Source organism: Pezoporus wallicus, unplaced genomic scaffold, assembly GCF_028554395.1.
Source record: "Pezoporus wallicus isolate ANWC-B61680 ecotype Strahan unplaced genomic scaffold, APGP_CSIRO_Pwel_v1 contig_5967, whole genome shotgun sequence".
NCBI lineage: Eukaryota > Metazoa > Chordata > Aves > Psittaciformes > Psittacidae > Pezoporus > Pezoporus wallicus.
Genome location: NW_026639377.1, coordinates 2183592 through 2205731, shown reverse-complemented (window position 1 = coordinate 2205731; position 22140 = coordinate 2183592). Strand labels below are relative to the sequence as shown.

General features: G+C 40.0%; 1 protein-coding gene across 3 annotated transcripts in view; it reads left to right on the top strand.

Moving 5' to 3' along the window:
* Positions 1 to 22140, top strand: part of NELL1 (neural EGFL like 1) — a 294641-nt gene that overhangs the window by 207051 nt on the left and 65450 nt on the right. For all 3 annotated transcript variants that reach the window (XM_057414377.1, XM_057414376.1, XM_057414375.1), the window contains exon 15: positions 16415 to 16510. In XM_057414377.1, the coding sequence (XP_057270360.1) occupies positions 16415 to 16510 (96 nt within the window). The remainder of the gene's footprint in view (positions 1 to 16414; positions 16511 to 22140) is intronic.

Here is a 22140-nt window from a genome sequence, read left to right as displayed (position 1 = left end):
CGTCAAGGTGCTCATATGTTAGATTTTCACTTTATTAGGTCTCTGTGACTTTCTGGATGTCATAAAGAGGTTGTAGTTGTTCTAAATTTCCATGTTTCGTTTTTGTTTTAAAGAAATGCTTCCTGTAAAAAGCAAATGAATAGAAAAATATGTGAATTTTATTACAACCCTTCTCAAATACAGTAGGGTTATTTAGCATTTTTAGAAGATTACTGTGATTGTTTAGTACTGTTCTAGTGTTATTGTTACAGTATAGGGTATATTGGTATTGTTTCAGGTTCTAATACCAACTGTTCCTGCCTTCTGCTCAAGACTATTGGCAGTACAGAATTGTAGTTATTAATGTAAAGCAATGTGTGCTGCAGTTTTATTTGGGACATACACACTACTGAAGCACCAGGGTGTGTGTGCAGCATCTGCAGTGTGTGAATTTTATCTGCCAAAGAATACGAAGATGATTCAACTTGGAGAAACTGCCTCTATTTATCTTTGCTGCAAAATGATTTTGGAGGTGGCTGTATTGTGTTATTGCACTGCTTTTTCACATGAGTAAATAATATCACATTTTGCCTCGATGTTTGGAGTGTTTTTATTGTTCCCTCAGGATACCTTGCTCGTTTGTCTTGCTTCTGGTCTGTCACAGCATTTTTAGTTTGATGTAGATTGCTTACAAGTTTGCACATGGTGAGTCTTGTAATGTCATTTGCTTCACCAAACTTCATATGCAGCTCTGAGAAACATTCCCATTTCGGTAAAGTACCTCCTCAGGGACGTGATACAGATAAAGGTAGATATATGTCACTGTAAAAGTTGTACTGTGATTTGTTTATTCAGCAATAACAAAATGCAAAGCAATAGGTGAATGACCAGGCTGAATTTGCTGGAGTATCTCATCAATTCTTCTTTAAGTACTTTAAAAACTTCTTTAAGAACTTTAAGTTCAGCTTCTTGATGTCTGAAGTGTGTAGTTAAATGCCCTGATACCAGTCAATTAGGTAAATGTGGTTTTGGATCCTGAACAAGCAGAGCTCTTTATTGGAAATAGCAAAATTCCAGTGTTACTTGTATCTGATACTCCACTGTGAGAAAAGCACTGTCTTTATCTTACCCTATAGCTTCTGATGTCCAGCCACCCCCTAGAGCTTGAGAATTACTGTGCTGGCTGATGTGTCATATAGACCACAACTGGAAAGGTTTATTTTGGATGGATATAATAGTCTGTGGTCATAAGCTGCTGGTCTGGCAGCCTGAGGAATCTTGCCCTGTTGCTGAAAGTGACTGTTCTGAGGATAAATAGATGACTTCAGACCCTACGTTACCTTTCAGAAGAGAGAAACCACAAACCCATCAGGAACTCTGGTACAGGAGATGTCACTCTGTATAGGTTTGCCCATTACTTTCCTTAAGCCTGCTTGGCTGCCTCCATGATAACCAGAATTTCGGTTTCATAATGGCATGTCAGTTCCTGCAGTCTTGGCACGGCAGCTGCAGTGCACGCAAAAATGATGCTCGTTGTAACTAGAAGGTTGCCTTCTGCCCAGTGTATAGTTTTATGTCAAGTTCTCTATTTATATAACAAGACACCATTATTCTGATACTATTCAGCAGCAGTATTTGTTTGCTGTCAATGACTGATTATGTACACGTAAGAGATTTATTTCCTTTTGTTATGCAGTATTATTCTTTGTCTAGAACGTAGCTAGTAATTTTACTGAGAGATTTTTGGGGAAGAAAGAGACAACAACAACAACAACGTCCAGTTGTGTGTACCAAGTTTGAGAGAGGTTCTTTTCTCCGTGATTTGACTTGGTTTGTCAGTCTACATGAGAGATGGCTACTGGATTGCTGCTTAGTGAAACCATACTGTTCTTTTTTTCTTTTTAAAGGTCAAACCTTATTTGACTCTAACAGTATCTTTAAACAGAAATGACTTCTATACTCAGCCAATTGTGTGAGAACTTTCCGAGTTTAACATTTCAGAACTTTTACTGGAACAGAGATGAAGGAATTTCAAAGGTTCCTCTACTCTGCTGCAGTTGGTATTAATGAAGCAACAGAATGTTCAAGGACTTGTGGTGCTGCTGCTTTGATTTTATTTTCTGCCTGGTATTATTAGGTGTTTTCAGCACATGCGTAGTTGGAAGCATGAATATCTTCAAGATAAACAAAACTGTTGTGTCTGATATATGTCTCCATGCTATACCTCTATATGCTATATCTCATTCTTGGCTCAGGTAATATGCTTTGGTGGTAAGTGAACTGTCACTTAGAATTATGCTTAAGGTACACTGATTTCCAGTGAGATAACATAAGAACTAGGTACTACCTGAAAAATATACTATAATGTACTATGCTTATGATGGTATTATGAACCATGGTGTAGCACTGCTTTATTTCTCATACCTGATGAGTGACATAAAATGGACGCGAGTAGCAACATATTGTGTCATTGCATTGCAAAGTATATTCTCCTTTAACATCATTTACACTGGGTAGGTAAAATAAACATGACCTGAAGTATTTTCCTTTCTAGTCCATATCCTGATTACCCACAGTCTTGAAATATTTGAAGGTGCCTTTGCAACAATGCATCAGTCTAATAACTTACTTTTAGTCTTTACGTTCCTCCTCTGTAGCTGTCTGCTGATCCTTGAACCCCAGTATTTAAATTCTCACAGGAGTCACTCCTACTGTCTGTGACTTGTTTTAAAGAACACATGCTTTGTGGAGCTCATTGGCTTGTTCTTTTAAGATTATACTTGTAGAGTCAAAGAATATGTTTTTGGAAATAATTTTTAGAACAAAGATTTTGATGAAACCTGTTTAAGCTCCAGTATATGCTGCACTGGAGGACATGGGGTGAGGGTGTTAGGATTGGTTGTGTGTTATAAAGTCAGGAGCGCATCATCTGCCAGAGCTGCTGTTACAAGATTGCAGACACCCTTGGTATGAGGGCTATTGAGACCAGAAACATGCAGGTAGGTAGAGAGTAACTGTTGTCAGAACTGCCCACTCTCCTGTACAGGAGCCAGTCCCAGCAGGCAGCTGGAAAAGCCAGCAGTGAAATGACTCTCACCTTTTTTCATGTTACAACTGAGGGAGCAATTTACACAGATCAGGCCATAGAACTGTGCCTTTGTCTCCTTCCAGATAATATTTTAAGCCTTACTGGTGATAAGGCAGGGAGTGTACAGTGTCCAACTGCTGTGTGGCTATGGTGGATCCCCAAAGCCACTCATCAAAAAGAACTGTGAAACCTGCATCCATGGTTTTCCCAGAATTTGGTCAGGGAATATTGCAATGAAATGCTGTTCTCTGTTCTAACATTTTCAGACATAGAGGAACAGTTAATATTTTTGTCAGGACGTGATGAATGGGATCTTTAGTCCATATTGGGAAGGTGCTTGACCTCTCCCCAGCAAAAGGCCAAATTTCATTTAGTGGAAGCCTTTTTAAAATTAAAATTCAGTTATTTTTTTTAGTAATTTCTTGTCTACAAACACTCTTGTAATTCTTACGCGCTTTAGGATGCACAGTTGGGATGCTTTCTGTCCACAACCACCAAGTGTATGTAAGAATATATATGTTATGCACATGATCAATCCTGCTAAGAGCAGGCAAAACGATTTGTTATTATTCAGGGGAGCATGTGGTGAGCAGGTAGAAGTGTGTGTTACAACAACAGAAATAAATGCTGTAGCTTTGTTAGTTCCCCACGCAGCATTTAATGGTTATGAAGCAGTTAAGTCATGATGTCAGGGAACTGAAACATCTGTTAAGAGAAACACATTTTATGCGCCATAAAATGAAATGTTGCGTTGCCAAGCAATATAGAGAGTATTCCTGTAGTCAGCTTTTGCAAACTAAACATTGCAGCGTGCTACCCGAAGAAGGTGGTACTGGAAATGTGTTTTGAAAACAGATTCCATGAGGAACATGCACTGCACTTGATGGCAGAATTACAGTGACCAATTATGGTGCTTTTTTTTTTCCATGTTAAGAATATGCTGCATGCTGTTAGCAGACTGAATCATGAGAAGGATATTTCACATTTATGTTGAACCTTGCCATTCTAATGAATACCAAGTACTAAAAAAGTGTGTGCAGCATATTCTCTGTGGTGTACTGAAGCACTATTTGCAGGTTGGAGGCAAACAAACACTGTCTGGAATGTTTTGCATGTTTCAGGGAAGAAAATTTTGGCCAGACACACCAAGCTTTCAGCACTGCCCAATTGAAAGGTCCCAGCACCTTTAGGCCATGCTCAGGCCAGTTGTAAGGATTCTTCACTTGAATTTCATCGCTTGAAGCACATGACACTGTGATGGAATCTTCATCACTTGAAGGACATAACACTCTGATGGAGCCCATACAGCAAAACGCAGAGTGTACTGATGCAGAATTATTAAAGTGAGATTTGTGATCGAGGTGGCATTGCTCTGCCAGAAGCAACCCAGGATCTATAGTTCATCTTCCTTTCCCTTTCCCATTCCCCAGTGTTACTACCAGTGAGTGTTCTGTAGGAAAAATAGCAGAGAGAGGGTGGCAGAAACTGCAGGTGGCAGAAACTTCCCTCAACGTTGTGCATCCTGTCTATAGGTACTAGCTAAGCTGTGTGATAACGTGTGCGTGTGAGGTTCCAAGTCAGCATTATGGTCCTATAAATTTTAAGAAGGATGTGCTCCTTAGAGTCTTGTAGCTTATGAATTTAGGGGGTAAACTGTTAGTCACTGTGTAAATTGATATAGATTTACTAATTGACACTAGCAGAGAGTGCGGCCCCTTGGGCTTCTGAGATGCTGTTGGCTCAGTCAGAGATTATACACACAAAGATTGTATTTGCATTTGCTGCTCTCCCTGTTAAATGGGGTTTTTATGAGGTTCTAGTGCTGTAGTTAACTCTGTTGCGCAGAAGTGCCTGGTAGGTTCAGGTTCTCACTGCGGCTGCCTCGCTGGGGGGTTGTAAGCCTTAATTGTTTCTAATGTCTAACAGCTCGAGATGAAAGGATTTATGTAAAAGGAATGTGTTATGGTGATTATAAGGCTGATGGTGATGCACATCACACCTGCTGTCACACCAGCTTGAGCAAAAGCAATCTCTGCTTTTAGACTGGAATTCCTGTGTGCCAGTGAGAGGGAACAGTATCACTTTACTGTGCTACTTTTTTCCCTGTTCAACAATCCAGTGGCTCTCCCAGATAAGTCAAAGTATTCAAGGTTTTTTTTTTCTTTTCTTCTGGGTGAGCCTTGCACTTCAGGATGAAACTGATTTGGGGAGATTATTGTAGGTAAATCCAGATGTTGGGATGAACATGTCTTTTGCCACTTTTTTGAGGAAACTGTTTTTTTGTGGCAATACTTTAGCTACTGAAAAGTTTTCTGGTTTAGAATGCAGATGAGAACTAAGACTCATTGTGTCCTATTAGTAGCCATTTGTGTTCTCTTTTAATCCGACAAATGCAAACGTCAGACAAAGTGTGGCAGAGGGCAAAACTCATAGACCTAAGAGAATCTCTCTTCCCCTATCTCTCAACCCCTATTCATTGTTTGTTTTCTTTCTTTCTTTCTTTCTTTCTTTCTTTCTTTCTTTCTTTCTTTCTTTCTTTCTTTCTTTCTTTCTTTCTTTCTTTCTTTCTTTCTTTCTTTCTTTCTTTCTTTCTTTCTTTCTTTCTTTCTTTCTTTCTTTCTTTCTTTCTTTCTTTCTTTCTTTCTTTCTTTCTTTCTTTCTTTCTTTCTTTCTTTCTTTCTCTCTCTCTCTCTCTCTCTCTCTCTCTCTCTCTCTCTCTTTCTCTCTCTCTCTCTCTCTCTCTCTCTCTCTCTCTCTCTCTCTCTTTCTTTCTTTCTTTCTTTCTCTCTCTCTCTTTCTCTTTCTTTCTCTCTTTCTCTCTTTCCTTCTCTCTTTCTCTTATATAAGTTGATCTGAATGAGATAGGATGCTCTGGGTCATTGCTGATGGGATACAGGGCTTTTCATCTCTAGATTGCCTTCTTGACAGTGTCTTCAGTGAATTCAAACCTTTATCTGTTAGAGACTGCAAGGTCAGCTGGATTCTGTAAACCGAGATAAACTCTTAATTCTGTTCCTTAATGGGGAAAAGTCTATATCTAACGTGGCATCTTTCTTGATAAAGGTGAAGGCTGAGTGGGTATTGTGGGTGAACTCTGAAAGGTTCAGTGCTGTAAAGTCCTTCCTGTTGTGCAGTCAGAGGACTCAGATCCCTGGAGCTGACAATTCCCGCCCTTCTGGTGTTGGTCAATAGCATTCAATCCTGCTTTGAAAAAGGCAATTTATTTTGGGTGGAGTCTAGGCAGAATAAGTGAAATGTAAAAGATGGTGCAAAAGCCCATTGAAAATTGTTTCAGAAATCCCACTGTAGCTGTTACTTGCAGCATACCAGAAGAATAATACCAAGACAGTAGAGAGACCACATAAATTTAACTGTCCTTGTTTAAAGATGCCCAGCTTAAGTTCCCTAATGCCTTTGTAAGTTGTGTGTGCAATTCCTGACCCAGACCAGAAAATCCTATTGCTATTATATTTCATAGAATCACCACAGATTGGTTTGGGTTGGAATGGACCTTAAAGCTCATCCATTTCCAACCCCCTGTCATGGGCAGGGACACCTTCCACTAGACGAGGTTGCTCCAAGCCCCGTCTAACCTGGCCTTGAACACTGCCAGGGATGGGGCAGTCACAGCTTCTCTGGGCAACCTGTGCCAGCGCCTCACCATCCTCACAGGGAAGAACTTCTGCCTAAGAGCTCATCTCAATCTCCTCTCTTCAGGTTAAAGCCTTTCCCCCTTGTCCTGTCCCTGCAGGCTCTTTTTACATTTTATTTCCTGTTTTCTTCTTCACTCTCCAAGTAATGTCACCTTCAGGTGGCTAAATGCTATCAATAATTCCTTGATTTACTATTGCACATTTTGTGCAGCCACCAAAAAAAGCATTTGTTTTTTGTTTCAATTGTTCTGCTGACAATAACCTGAAAGGAAATACTGCTGAATGTGGTACTTGAGAGGCTCTGATTGCATCCAGACATCATGGTCACTCCCAGCTATGACTGAAAATACTTAAAGTTTCTTTACTGTTTCAAAATACAGTGTTCCTCATGTAGAGAATTACCATAAAACAATGTTTTATTGACTTTTAGGCATTTTTTTTTCAGTTTATTGAACTTTCTGTTTTCTAATAACACGATTATTTGAAGACAATGGGTAGCTTTTCACTAAGCAATAGAGTAAATCTTGCACATTGAGACAGAGTGCTTCTCACAAATAAATAGACTTGGGGTTTATTGTTGAAGGTGCCTGTTAGTGCTACAGGGTGCAAGAAGAGTGAATTCAAAGACTGTATACCTGCTACATGAGGGGTATAATCCAGTGAGTACTGTGCTGAATGCGTCTCCAGGGTGTGTTTGTATGGACTGGAAGGCTGAGATCAGGAACTGTAAAACCCACACAGCTAGAAAACTCTTTTTATGTTGTCTGAATATTCCATATACTGTGCTAAGGTCAAACACACCTCAGGTTGCATCCACTGTTTATTGAACTCAGTATTTTTCAATGAGTTCAATGGGATTTGAATTATATTTGAATAATATATCAGGCAAGGGAAGATGCTTCTGTTGTGCTTCTGGAACGTGCTACTTTATCCTTAGATGAAGATTGATTAAGCATAACTGGATTTCTAAAGAAGCTGTGAGCCAAAGTGGAAGCAGGACAGAAGTTTCAAATCCTCTCTTGCTTTTTAATGATTGCAGCTTTTAGTAAAGTGTTCTCCTGTCTCATTTGTTTTGATAACTCCACTGAACGTTAAATTAAAATGTATAAAACTATAATTGATGTGTTAGGTATAAATTATTTTATATCCATTTGTTAAAAAGAAAATGGGAGAATAATAAACATGCTGATGTGGTGCAAAGAAACCCTCCAATATGTATGTCACAGCATTTCTCAAAGTGGATTTCAGTTTGGTTTTACAATTTTGACTGTTGGCTGGAATTTGGAAAGCTGATATTCAGCTGGTTTGTGGAAGAAGTATCATGCCCTGTTTTGTCGCGCTTAGTATTAGGCTACTATACAGAACTGCACTTGACTTCAAATGGTGCACTAAAAATATTGAGGAGTTGAGCTTTTAGGAAACAGGACAGGAAAATGGCAACAGGTATATTTGTTTAGCACCAGAATCAGCTGGAGACGCAAGAGATGCTTTCAAAAGTGTAATATACCACAGGACAAATTTTATTACATTCCTTTTGTCTCTTGCTGCTTCTACTGATCTTTTCCATATGTTTTAGAAAATTGTCCCATATCTGTCCTCATAGCCATAAAATAAGCTTGACATCAAAATGTATCGATCAAAGTGGCGAACTTACACATTCAAAGTAAGTTCCGTTACTGGGGTAATACAAAGAAAATTGTTAGCATTTGTCACTGTGATTCACTGGACTAATTTTAAGAATTTGATGTTTCGTTTTTCAAAGACAAATCCAGCATCTCCAGCCAAACAGCACTTAAGCCCACGCTGAAAGCTCCAGATGAAAGGCTGCTCCTTGCGTGCAAATGGCCACAGCTTGATTACAAATCAGTCAAGCACAGCACCAAGCACCAAGAGAATTCAACATCGTATAACAGCAAAGAAAGGGCCTGCTGTGAAGGGTTCAGGGCCTGCTGAGAGAGATGCTCAGCTTCCAAATTCACGTTCATCTTAGTTTTGCCAATGCTGGGTGACAGACCACTGGGTACTTGGAAAGATTCACTGCTCCATCAGCTAAAAGAGCCTAGTGACAAACTTTACAGTATTAGTTCTTCACTTTGATAAATATTATATAGTATGCAAATATACAGACACAGAGTATCTATGTATGGCTGTATCCGATACCTTTGCCACCATTTCTACCTGATCTATTCAGTGTTCTTTACAAACCTTCCAAGTACTTTTCTGTTTTGCCCTTGTTTCTTCTTTCCTGTTGCTGTGTGTTGCCTCCCAAATTTGACAGAATTACTTCATGCTTTTCTGGGTGCTTTGACAAAAGCCCATCTCCAAATCTCCATTCTGTGTTCATCGATCTCTGTTCAGATTTAGCTCTAAGTAGCAGTTTTGTACCGCCAGGGTTTGGAGTTTTGACTATCCTAGGCAGACATTATACTAGTTACATTTGTAAAGTATGTCTTATATGTGAAATCTCTAGGAATATGAATCAGGAATAATAACTGTACAATCAGTTTTAGAAGGCCTGAGATGTATAGGCTTTTCCTGAACTGAACTAACTATCATACATACCACCATATAATCTGAAGCATAAATTAGGTTGGAAGCCACTCTCAAATGTAATGAACTGCCCAGCTAAGGGTTTGTCTTCTAGTCTCAGATGTGTTCGCATCCCGATTGCCAGACTGACCACCACTCCCCTTCCCACTCCCACACCACACATGGGATGAAAATTTTCTAGCACAGTTCTTGTGCCCAAAGTTTATTCCTACCAGATTTGTCCTTCCCTGCCTCCAGCAGCTGTAAGATGACTCCAGTGGCATTTGTCAGACTTTGTGTTAAATAAGTTGTACCCTCTATCCAGTGGATGTAGTTCACTGAACTGAGAAGAATTTTGTACTTTTATAAATGATGGTGTCACGTTTCAGTACAGAGAAAAAGAGCAGAAGCTCTGCCGCTCACTGGCTTTGTTGTATGCTTCCTCTTGACTTTCTCAGCTGTCCTCTAAACCTGCCTCAGCAACTGGTATCATCTGATTATTCTGGTATTTGGCTTACATAGTTGGATTGTTATCAACCATGTCCCTGTGTGTACTTGTAAATTGTACGGTGTATACTGAGTAAATTCAATCAGCTAATGAAATTGTGGCATTTCCCATCAATTGATTATCAAATTGCTGGTATAGTTCTTCTAGCCCATCCCTTTTCCAGAGCTGCATGTTTCTGTTTAGCCAAACAGCCTGTGCCTGACCGCTTCCTTGCCTTTCCTGAATGTCACATTTTCATTTGACATGCAGATGCACTTTGAGTCTGGCCAAATACCGGTGGACTTCCTGGTCATTTTACTGACCACCTTGTTGAAAATGAATCAGTAAAAAGCATCCCAAAAGTACAAGAGAAGCTGGTATGACTTTCTTATGTTGCCCAACACAGCAATCACAGACACCTTCTGGTGTACAAGGTGAGCAATGATGATGTCAAGAGAGGATAGTGTTTCCGAGGCAGTGATCACAGGAGCTGTGGTTTGCATTTTCGGTAGGGAACATAGCACAGAGGAAAGCTGGTGCAGTGAGCACCTGTAAAGGATGGATTTATAATCATCATAGAGTCATAAAATGGTTTCATTTGGGAGGGACCTTAAAGCTCATCCAGTTCCAACCCCCTGACATGGCCAGGGACACCTTCCACTAGACCAGGTTGCTCAAAGCCCCAGCAAGGCTGTCACTGAACATTTGCCCTCCTTGTTTTGATTTTCCCTAGCTCCCTGTGGCAGTATATAGTCTTGGAGAAAGTAGCGGTTTCAGGTTAAAGTCCCTTTGAATTCCAGTCTTCCAGGAAACTGCTGTAGGTTTAAATATCGGGCAGCGCTGGCAGTATAGGTGCTGCTGCACAGATCATTAAGTACAACTTCTGCTCTTTGCCGTAGTTATTTAATGCCCACAGAAGCTGCTGTATGCACATGAAACCAGCAGCCAGCTAGTTTGGGGTGAAGGTGAGCACCCAGTCCTTTGGGCCAAAATGCAGAGAACTGCAGGTTACTGTGTTGCTGATCCGCAGTAGAAGCTGCTGCCTGGTGTGGAGTCTGAAGGACAGGGTCTCACCTGGACCTGCATTGCAATTGCCACTGCACACTGGGCTGATGGCTGCTCTGCTGTGCAGCTGTCTTGACAAGCTGTGCAGTACCTTGCTTATGGAAATGAGCTCATGGATTGTGATAAACATAGAGTAAAACAGGAGTAGGGATGGGTTTGACTCATAGTATAGACACCCTGTTGAGCAAAACTGTGTTTGCTTTCTTTAAGAGCTTATTTTCCCTATGGTGTAGGGGCAGGAGTTTGCATTTCTGGTATTGCTATATTCTTCTATGCAAGCTATGGTCCATTTTAGTCTTTTTCTCTAGTGGTGTTTGTTTTGGTACTAATGGAACTATTTTTTCAACTTTTTTTTCTTTTTTCTTTTTTCTTTTCTTGACTAAAGAAGGGATGCGGAAAATGGCAAGGGAGAGAAAAGCAGTGGAAGAAGTTTGAAGTACCCACTGCATTCACTCACTTTTGAACCTCTTCCATCCCTTTGTGCTGCCAAGTTGACGAGAGCAGCTGCTTGGTAAACAAATTGTACAGATACTCTTAAAACATTGGTGCTTGTCACTTCCTGGTGATGTTGAGATGAAGAGGAAATGGGGATTATCCATTCAACACAGTTCTAACCAGTTGCTGATGTGCTCAGATTCCCAGAATATGGGAATTTGCTAATTCTCAAATGGGAGATGATGAACCCCAAATAAATGAGGTGCTTCTTTTTTTAACTGAGTTTCCTTTTTCTTTGAATGGACAGGTAGGATAAAGGGAAAAGAAGGGAGCACATGATATTATCCCTATGGTTCTGTTACAGCTGGTCACTTTATCTGCCTGTGCTAGCATTGTCATGGTGATGTATGTAGATGTAAAAATGGGGATTATGTTGCACCAGGACAACATTAAGAAATTGGCCTATTAAAAGGTGCTTTGTAATAAATACATTTCAGTACATGAAATGTTATAAAATAGGAATGCAACAGTAATTATTAATATATTGGTAGTTTATTTTAGCTTTATAGAAAATTTAGGTTTTATGTGTATAAATATCTGCACACTCAAGTAACATTCCTTTGAATTTGTAGGATTACTTTGATTTATTTTATTTTTTCTTTTAATAAAAATGCTTTTATATATTTATAAATATAAATATTTGTGTTTTGTTATAATTACAGTATAACACTTGGAATTAAAGGGAGATTTACTCAACAGGAATGTTCCACGCTGTAGTACCTGCTTTTCTACAGTAGCACACTGTTTTACTGTGCTACTGTACCAAAAATGAGAATAATCAAGTTAATCCCTTCAATTCTGAAGGAGAAGAGGCTGGAATCCAGACTATCCAGCTTTCCCTGAGTCCTGTAAGCAGAAGCGCTAAAAAGAGATCCAGTTTCCAGTAACAGACAGTAGGAAACGTTTGAAGCTGCTGTGGGCCTGCATCCCTCACACTTGCTGTCTGCAGCATTGCAGCCTGGATTCTGGGGAGAACTAAAGAAGTCTACATAAATGTCATACAAATCCCACAACTTGCACTCAAGGAGGCTCTAGCTCAAATCATTTCTGCTTTCTGTCCCTGGGGATGTCCATAGCAGCCTCACTGTAAGAGGAGGTAATTCTATTAGCTGGATAGGGAAAAAGGAAATGTGCATAAAGACATAGGCAGTGGGTATGCAGCTTATGCATGTCCAGGAGCATGGTCCCAAGCAGATTTATAATTTTGTTTCCATTCTCTACAGTCCCATCATCAAGGAGGATGTGCATCAAAAATAAAGCTGCTCCTCTGCAGAGAAAATATGTCTATTTATGAAAGGTCTTTATATGATAAAAAGCTTGTATTTCAGAAGAGGAAATTTGTTAGCATTACAGAGATCAGTTCACTTTGGCAGAAGCCTCCTGACATGAATAGATTCTGTTTCTTTTGTGCATGGAATACTGAATAAGGCTCTTAAGGATGAAGGTTTACCCTTGTAGCCTTTACCCTAACGGCATCTTCACTTAGTTTCCCCAATAAAACCTTTATTGCAAATTCAGTAACCATTCTCCTTTTTAACAAGGTTGCCAGCCTGCAAATAACTGCAGAGACAGGAGCTATTTATGGGAATGCATTAGCAAAATATGATCCAGCCATGATTTATCTTTCTTGTGATAACTTGCTTTAAGTAGGAGGGAGTCTGCAGTCAGGGTTTATAAGTGCCAGTTCTGTGGCATTGGTGGGTTGCCTTCCCCATCCCAAAATAGTCTTGATTTTGAAGTATCAGAACCGCAGTGGAAGTCTTGACCCCACAGTAGACAAGACACATAGCAAAGCGTAAGCATGGGTTTGGGCATTCCAGTTGATTCACTGTTCAGTCCATGAGCTGCTCCCTGTTAGGTTCTCTTCTCCACCAGGCATAGGTACAGAAGGGATGTAAAGATATTCCTCAATTAACCTCTGCTGATACAGGTGTAAAGAAAACCTGTCATTGTTGGAAATGAATGACTTCTGATAAAATGGAAAAGGCTTCAGCCAGGGGCAGAACTAGTATTAAAAATAATTCAAATACGTGAAGTTTGGTAAAATTGCTGGCAATTGAAACCAAGTTCCCTGTATTAGATGTATTGAGCATTCTTACAATTCAGAATAGTGCTGTCAGTACTGTAGCAGTGTATTTTGTCAGTACTGTGAGCTCTTTTTCCAGCAGTTAAGTAGCCTTTAGACAAATATTCTGATTTCGTAACTTATGTTTTGAGATTTGTGGGTTTGATATTGCTACTTCCTGCATCCTGCAGTGCAGGAATTAGCAGGTTTGTGGAAAACCATCTGGGGAACAGCAGGAGAATTCTGGCACTCTTCCTTGGGGTTTTCTTTTCTTGCATTTAAATATAAGACTGAACCACCTCCCTATAATCCACCAAAGCCTGAGCAGCACAGACAAGCACAGTTAGCCTATATTGCAGAGGACTTTTCAGCTGCCGCAACAGTTGTAAAGGAGAGTTGAATTCTTTCCTTATGCAGCCATTGCTCAGCTTCATCCTCTGACAGCCATGTAACAAACCAGTGCCTGGATGACTCTTTGTGCACTGGGCAGCACAAAGTCCTTTCTCATAGAAACCTGCAGTACAGCAATTCCTCAGAGTGTCCCTCAAAATTGTCCCAAAAAATATTGTTTGGTTTCTGTGGTTTTGTTTTTTTTTTTGAGTTGCTGAGATGTCACACGTAAAGGATGGGAATTCCAAAATGGTCAGCAAGGAGGTGCTAGCACATTTGAATGCAAATATAGGAGGTGAGTTTTGACTTGGGTATATAGGAAGGAATAGGAAGACAGAGTTTCAACCCATGGCAGGCACCAGATGCGAATGGCATGCTTGGCTGTGCCTGGAGATGTCAAGATCTGGCTGCTGCACTGACATAGCACAGCTTTTGCAGTAAAGGGAAAATCTTTTACATGACCAGCCCTGTCTTATAAGCGTTTCTCCTGAGTAATCTGTAAGGAGAAAAGAACACCAGCTCACTGCAGAGACCCAGAAATAGGATTTAATGGAAGCAGCAGACATTTCACATTTGTAAGGTGGTGGTATTAAGGTGGTGATATTAAGGTGGCAAAGAAGGTGTGTGAGTTCCAGCTGCAGCCCTCTTACCTATCCCTATCAGCTCCAACAACTTCTAGTGAGCACACATGATTGCTACAGACAATAAACATCTTTTTTTTATGCCCTTTAGGACTTATTTATTTCAAGAGCCCTGTGTAGTACTTTCCCGGTGCAATGTGGCATATATTGTGGATGAAATATTCTTTTGTCAGTATTTTCCTTTCCCCCCCCCTTTATATCTACTTAGTCACAAATATTAGTGCTTTTGATGTCATGCAGAAATGTATTACTGCTTCATGAGAGTCTCTGATTATTCTCAAACCAGAAGAAATGTAGAGGAAGAATTTTAACTTGCACCTTGTGTGAGAATGCTCTGGCTAGAAATGAGCAGACATTCTTTCAATAGTTCCAGAGGGAATCTTTCATGTTTTTTCTTATATTTTCCAGTTGTAGTTCTTACTGCTACTTTCAGCTTTTCACGCAGCTATAGTTTTCTACAAATATTTATATGCAAAAATATCAAAAAATGCTACTTTTAAACCATATTTCTCTTTTGCCTATGTAGTAGAAACCAGCTGGTTTCACACTGGATAGATTTCAGAAGGTTCCCATATGGAGTATGTGCACTGATGAGTGGGAAGTGTTAGTGAGCAAGAACCACACAACTGCCTTGCGCCAGTCGCAGGAGTGCGTATGGTGTTCTTCTGCCATCTTCTGTAAACCACTTTAGCATTCTTCTCCCTGTGTTATCCTTCATAAAGCAGTATGATATCCTATGAATTCCATATTTACAGTAAGGGAGATCCGTCTGTTGGCTCAGACAAATGGTACAAAGATGTGCTGTTTTGCCTCTAAGTAGTTAACAATTGCAAAAGATTCGTTTTTAATGCTTAGCACTTTATTCACTTTATTTTTCTTTTTAGTGCACTGGAAAATAAATCTTAAACATTTCTTCTGTTATCTAGCACTTCAAGGCTTTTCATAGCATTTGTAACATCTCTTTGCCAACACTCCATCTGTGATTTTAGCTTGCAGGAAACACTTTGCAATTCTGTTATTAGCTTAGATGCAAAGAGCTGCTGTTTAAATATTAATTGTAACTTCCCTCATGAGTGCAGTCAAACCCACTGAGTAACTTGTGGAGTTCAATAAATACCTAGGAGGGGGTGGGAAGTGTGTTGTGGGCCTGCTCTTGGTCTTAATGAAGGCGTTAGGTGAGTTAACAGTACAAAATGGATTATGTCCTGGCGCTTGCTGTCTCCTTTCGTCCTCTTACCTCAGTTCTGCTACTTGTACACACACAACAAAAGGGAAGAAAACAGAATCCTGTTAAGCTGCAAGCACCCTTCTTGCACGGTTAGTGGGCTTCTGCCAATGCCTCTGTCGGTGAAAGGAAAACCACACAGTGCTCGCAAGAAAAGACACAAGACCCATCGGTTGTTTCAAATCCCAGTTATTGGACAAATACACTTCTGAAGTACTTCTGTATTGCTCTGTCAAGGATCACACCTCAGTAAAGGCATTATCTTGTGGTTGAGCCCATCTCCTCTGCTTTCAGTTGTGAGCCTAACCCTATCTCATTTCTTGATTCTACAAAATATACTTTACACTTAAAAAGTAGAAAAACCAGGAAAATATTATGTGTTTACAGACATTTCAGTGAAGTATATTTGATAGAATCAAGGAACAAAGTAGTTCACGCCATCTGACCAGCCTGTTTTTTGCGGATCACAGAGCATTTTAATTGTAAGACTCACACTGGGTATAATTAAAAGAAGATGAGCCCTATTAAAGTCGTATGTTGTCTTTTTCCCTCTCTTCTCCTTCCAGACGGTCATTAATCTTTTATTGGTGAGGAGGTTTGCCTATGGTCTAATCTGAGATTTTTTCTCATGTCATTTAAATGGGTTACTTCTCTTTGTGTTTGCAGGTGGACTGAATTTTAATGTGTTGAGTTCTGTTAATTGCTCAGAACTTAGCTGTTTTTCTTAGTACCTTGCAAATGTAGAATGAATTAAAAAAAAAATTAAGTAGTACCCACATACTCCTTTTATTTTTCAGCTTTCTGTGAAGAAGGATGCAGATATGGTGGAACTTGTGTAGCCCCTAACAAATGTCTCTGCCCTCCTGGATTCACAGGAAGTCATTGTGAGAAAGGTAAAGCTTTAATGCAGCGTATTTTTTTCTTAATGAGAAATATGATTCTGCTGAATTAAGAAATAATTGCTTTCCATTCCTTCATTCTGCTGGATAGTTTGTCTTTGTTTAAGACATGACTGTTCCATAGCTGCCTTTTTCTAAGTGAAAGCTAGTCTTAAACATGGAAAGTTTTAGATAACCGGGGATGTATCTGCTTTCGCTTCTAGTTGACACTTTCAGTTAATTAGAGAAGATGGCAAATGAAAGATATCTGGTTTTCCATGTATTTCCTGTGGTGCATCATCAAGGTTAACTTGTGCTTTTTCTGAATCTGTTATGCAAACCAGAGCCGAATTTGGATGCTTTTTTCACCTGAAGTTATGGAATTCTTGAGGTTTGATTTGTTTCTAACTCACTGAGGCCACCAATTTTCATAGAGTCACTCAGGCTGTTCCAGTATATCTCACTAGCAAGGATTTGGTTCTGTCTTCTCCCAGATTTTTCCTGTTTCAAGATTTGCTTCTGACAGCTTCCCAGCCCCACTGTTTTGTTTGCTTCACGGAGTCCTGGTTCCTTGTCTACCTTAGATGAGAAGGAAGGGATCTACCAGACTTCCGTGTAGAACTCTCATTAGATTCTTTTGTCTAGCAGATTTGGGATTTCATTTTTGTTGGTATTTATTGAGGTTGTATTTCACCTGAATAACACAATTACAGAGTTTTTTTGCATTGCCTATTAGTTAGTAAAGCTTTTGCACTTGCCTTTACTGGTGGAGGTCAAGTGGATTGTTAATGCAGGTTGTGTGATGCTGTATGGATGAAATTATAATTGATGAGGGTTTTAAAGGAATTTAAAAAAAGAAACCAAGAAATAACTGTTAAAAGGATCAGTTAAAACACTGGAACCATTTGTCATCCAGAGATTATTCAGTAACTTGTGTAGCAGTGTCTGTTCAATACATGGCTATTTGACTCTAATGCAAAGTAACTTCAGCCCAGTTGACAGCAATCTTCGAGTAGTTTCTGAAAACTGATAACACATTTTGTGGGTGCACTCAAATCACTGCACACTAAAATCCCATATTTTCTAGTTGTCAGCATTGTTCCTTGTTATTATTTATATCTTCATGTTATCGTGAATGAATTCAAGTACTGCTTTTGGGAGTTGTTTTTTGTTTGGTTGTTTTTTTTGCCTATAGCCTTTGAGTTATATTTTTTAAAATAGCAAAAAAGCTCTCAAGCCTCCTGACATGCAGCAGTAAGTATTGCCAAACCAGTCCTGCGCTGCCTAAAGGTGCCCAGCTTTAAGCCAGCTCTCAGCAAAACTCCCTGTTCACTAAGGATCTTAGAATTATCCTTTTTTTTTTCTTGTGGCTATAAAGGGACTTTCATAACTAGAACACAGAGAGATTACACTGTTGAGGCGATGGTTTAAAATTGATAAATGGATGACCTAACCATTTTTGACTCCTGTGTTTTTCATATATGTTGACTGTGATGTTTTCATGTCTTTTGTATTGGTTTGATCTAAAATATGAGTTAGCACACCAAGTAAAGGAAACCTGGCAGGTGTGGTACTCAGTATATCAAGAAATTTACAGGTAGCTGTCAGAAGGCACCAGCTTCTGTGTATAAAATCTATACAACAGAAACCAGTTTGGTTTTTTTTTTTCCTTTGAAGATGTACAGGATTTACCAGTGTTGCTACAAGTTAGACTAATGCTGGTAACTTTGAGAAATCTGCTGTGCAAACTGGCTTGAGAATGAAGAAGGCTTTGCATATGAGAAATTACCATGCTTTAGTTGTGTTGGAGGGTTTGAAAACTCAGCAGATAGACCTTATGTTGTATGCATATTTCAGTCTCTAAGTGCATATCAGATCTATGTGAGGACAGCTTCAGCTTTTCTGAAGGTGCATGTCCTGGAAAAACTAAATGTTCAGAGTAGGAAGGTGATGAACCACCTTTGAAATGGGCTTCCCTTTGCTTCCCTGCTCACTCCTCCAGGATGTAGTGCTGTCAGGAAGAGGAGGAGACAGTTCAGTAAAGACTTCCTTCATAGCCTCACTGCAGCTTTTGGAAGGCATCTGAAGTATTCAAATCCCATGTTTGCTTGTTTGTTTGTTTGCTGTTGTCTGTAATGTTAGAAATAAGCACTTTGTTATATTTAACATTTGGTAGCACCCCGTTGATCATTATGACATAGACTGAAGCCAGTGAAATGGTGGGTGGATCACTTTAAATCAAAACTTATATGTTACTGTAAAGTCTTGCCTGATGAAAGCTCATGGTGAACTGTTGCGTATCAGAAGGAAAATGATGTGTTTTGGTAATGTATTCTATTCGCCACAGTGCATTTAAAAATGCCCTTCAGACTGACAACACAACAATTCCTTATGCATTATTTGTGTGAGCTGAAAGGACTTGTCAGTGGCTCAAAACAGTATGACCCAAATTGGCTTCAGCATCATGGAAAGGGTAAAATGGCCTAGTAATTAGAATGTTGAAAAGCAGGTGAGTTTACTACTGAATATGAATCATCTGTTACTCGTCGTTTCTGTCTGGTTGAAATGATGATATCAGGTTAATTCAAAATTCAGAGGGATTTGGGAAGGGCAGTATTTATGTTGGTAATTTTCTCAGGTGAAATTAAAATACACATTTAAGGCTAATGTACAGAAAATAAATACAGAATTCAATGTGCTGCTAAGAATTACCTCTTGCCACTTGCTTTGCCTGAAATGAGAATGCACTGTAACAGTTGTGGGGTTGCCTTTTCTTTTTGCAGGTGAATTGGAAACTGATATCCAGAGATACTGGCAAATAATTCCTTCTTCCATTCAGTCCCTGTAATGCTGTCTTTTTAAGTATGTGGTTGATGCTTCTTATAGAATTGTTGTAATTTTTCTATTGAGGATCCAATTCCTTCTTGGAATCAGTTTTTTGTTTATTTGTGTTGTGTTTAGCTGGCCAGGGCTTCAGTGATCTCTAGGATCATTACCATTTGACACAATTTGATAGCTGATATTTGACACAGTTGTGGTACCTGTGCTGGAAAGTTTTTGTGTTAGAGTTTTTGCTGACATTTCTGTATGGTTCCAAGCACGTATGTGCTTAACAGCTGAGCTGGAGATGTGCATCCTTAACTCTATGGAACACTGTTGGCTTAAGCCCAGGTGCATCCTTGGCAGGGATCCCTGTTAAAGGCTTCTGAGGCAAAGTTTGTTGTGCAGAGAGGAATGCAGACCCGCTACTCTGTGAGAGTTGTTGGCAGTCTAGACTCAAATGCCCTAATTTTCTGTCCAGTGATGTTTTTTCCAATTCATCTTTTTACAACATGAGTAAAAAATAAATCCCATTATTCCTTGAGCTGCTTTTTCCCTCTGTGTGGATGAGCAGCACATCTCGTGAGTGAGTTCACATCTCGTGAGTGGAGTTCTCATGCTGGTTTTGTAGACAGGAATCACCATTATTCTGTATTTGTGGGCTGTTAGTTACTACAACCACTGATGAAGTGGGGAGGATGAGACAGGCAGGACAGTCTATGATATCAAAAGCAGGGCTAAGCAGATGATTGAGTGCCTAGCAATATCTTGGCGTTCCTTGAACACGTGCCTGCATGTGGTGGAGTCCTGTGCTGGGCCTAGGAAATACAGACCAGCTTCTCTGCAGCTCTGGGATGTTGACCAGTGGTGGCAGAGATAGCAGCTAAGAGAGTCAGTCACAGTGTCTGTACAAATGGTAACTTGGGCAATCAGCAGGAAATGGCAGAAGGGTTTTAAACAGAGAGTTCCCAACAAGGGGCAAATAAAAGGAAGTGCAGTATTGTTCCAGAAGCTACAGGAGTGCTTTTGGCAGCGGTGGGGCATCACCTCCAAAAGGGGTTCAGAACAGTCACACCACATTGTTTCTCCCCTGCCTCCTGACAGCTACTCTGAGTTGGTACACAGTGAATGGGAGATACTTTTCTGGTAGATTAGAAGGACACTGTGTAGGGCAGAGCTCACTGAGTGATGAGGTTTGCTCACTGAGTGATGAAGTTTTCTCACTGAGTGATGGAATGCTGTCAAAGTTACCTGCTGACTGCAAACAGAAGCAGGGGTAAGACATGGCAGCAAAGCATCAGGATGTGATAAATCCTGGGGTTATGTTTTTGTGTTGGTTTGGACTGTGTGTGCAAAAGATTATTTGACATAGGGACGAGAGGTCATTTTGCAGTAGGTACCATGGCTGAGAAATGTGCTTTGAATCCCAATAATGATACAGTGAGTGGGGAAATGAATTACCAGTCTGTCAACACTTGCAGTATTCTGTTAGTGACGTGGGGATTCTTCAGTACAGGCATTGATTCCCCATGTGTGGAATGAAATGTTACTGTGCTTATATCTTGCAGTTGGACATGTTGTGTATGTCATGAAAATGAGGAGGTCTTTAGCTGATTTGTTTCATAGCTGTTGGCAATACCTGCAGTTGTTGTCTCAGAAGCTGCACACTTCTCTGTGTCCTTGTCTCTTAAATTGCTTCTTCTGGAATACATTTTTTTCCTGCAGTCCTTTGAGTAAAACTCCCTACAGTGTGTATTCCTTTGGACCCTAGCGATAGAAAAAACAAGAAGTGAGAATTGCATTTTTGTGTGCTATTTCTTTGATTCCTGATCTGGATCAATCTTTAGGTGTGTAGCTATCGAAGACATTTCAGTTGAGGAACCTGGCTTAAATCAACAGACAAAAAGCAAAGCAGAACAAGAGGTGTTTCACTGAGTCTGGGAAGCTAAATGTCAAAGCTCCCTACCTGTCTCTATCCAAGATCATCTGTAAAATGCAAAGCGAGGTTTATTTTGGGAAACAACCAGCTGTGGGCACAAGGCTTTGCATGAGATCCTTTCTAAAGCCTCTCATTTCAAGGTGAGCAAAGCCAGCACAGTGTGAGATAAGAGGGGTGAAGTAAATTATGCTCAGCTTATTGCAGAAAACACTGGTTGTGGCTGATGTGACACTCCTGGGGGAGTGACAGCTCCAGGGAAGGCAGATGCTCTGAAGGACTGAGGTCACCCTGCTCCGTTTGCTGCCAAGCTATCTGCAGCATTTGCCCCAGTGGTGCTTATCACAACATGGCAAGGGGTGATATCTTAATGGGATAGAAGAAACAAAGCTGTCATTGGTAAAGATATCGGGGAATAGATCAAAGGATATCTACTAGAAACATCTGATGAAGATTGTCTCAAGATTAAGGGGACATCTGTCTGGAAATCACAAGTAACTCAGTGGAAGAAAAACATGTTCTATCACACTGCCAAGCCAAAGAGAAGTGAAGTCTCCCAGACTGGGAGCACCATTCACTCCCAGCTGACCATTGCATGAAGAGACTGGACTCATTCTTGTGGTGCCTAGACTGCCTCATGTACTATAAAAGTTTAGGTTTAAAAGCCAGGAAAAACACTGAGAGGCACTGATTTTTTTTTGTTTTTATTTAGCTTATTTTTTTTCCCCAAGGGATATTTTTATGTATAGTTTATTTGTTATGTTCAGGTGTCTGGATCTATGTATTTTTGTTTGCAATGAGAGGAACACCTACTATATTAATCTGTCGTCTTAGCTGAGTGACATCTTGTCATCCTGGATAACAAATGGTTCTAATAGTCTAATGTTTT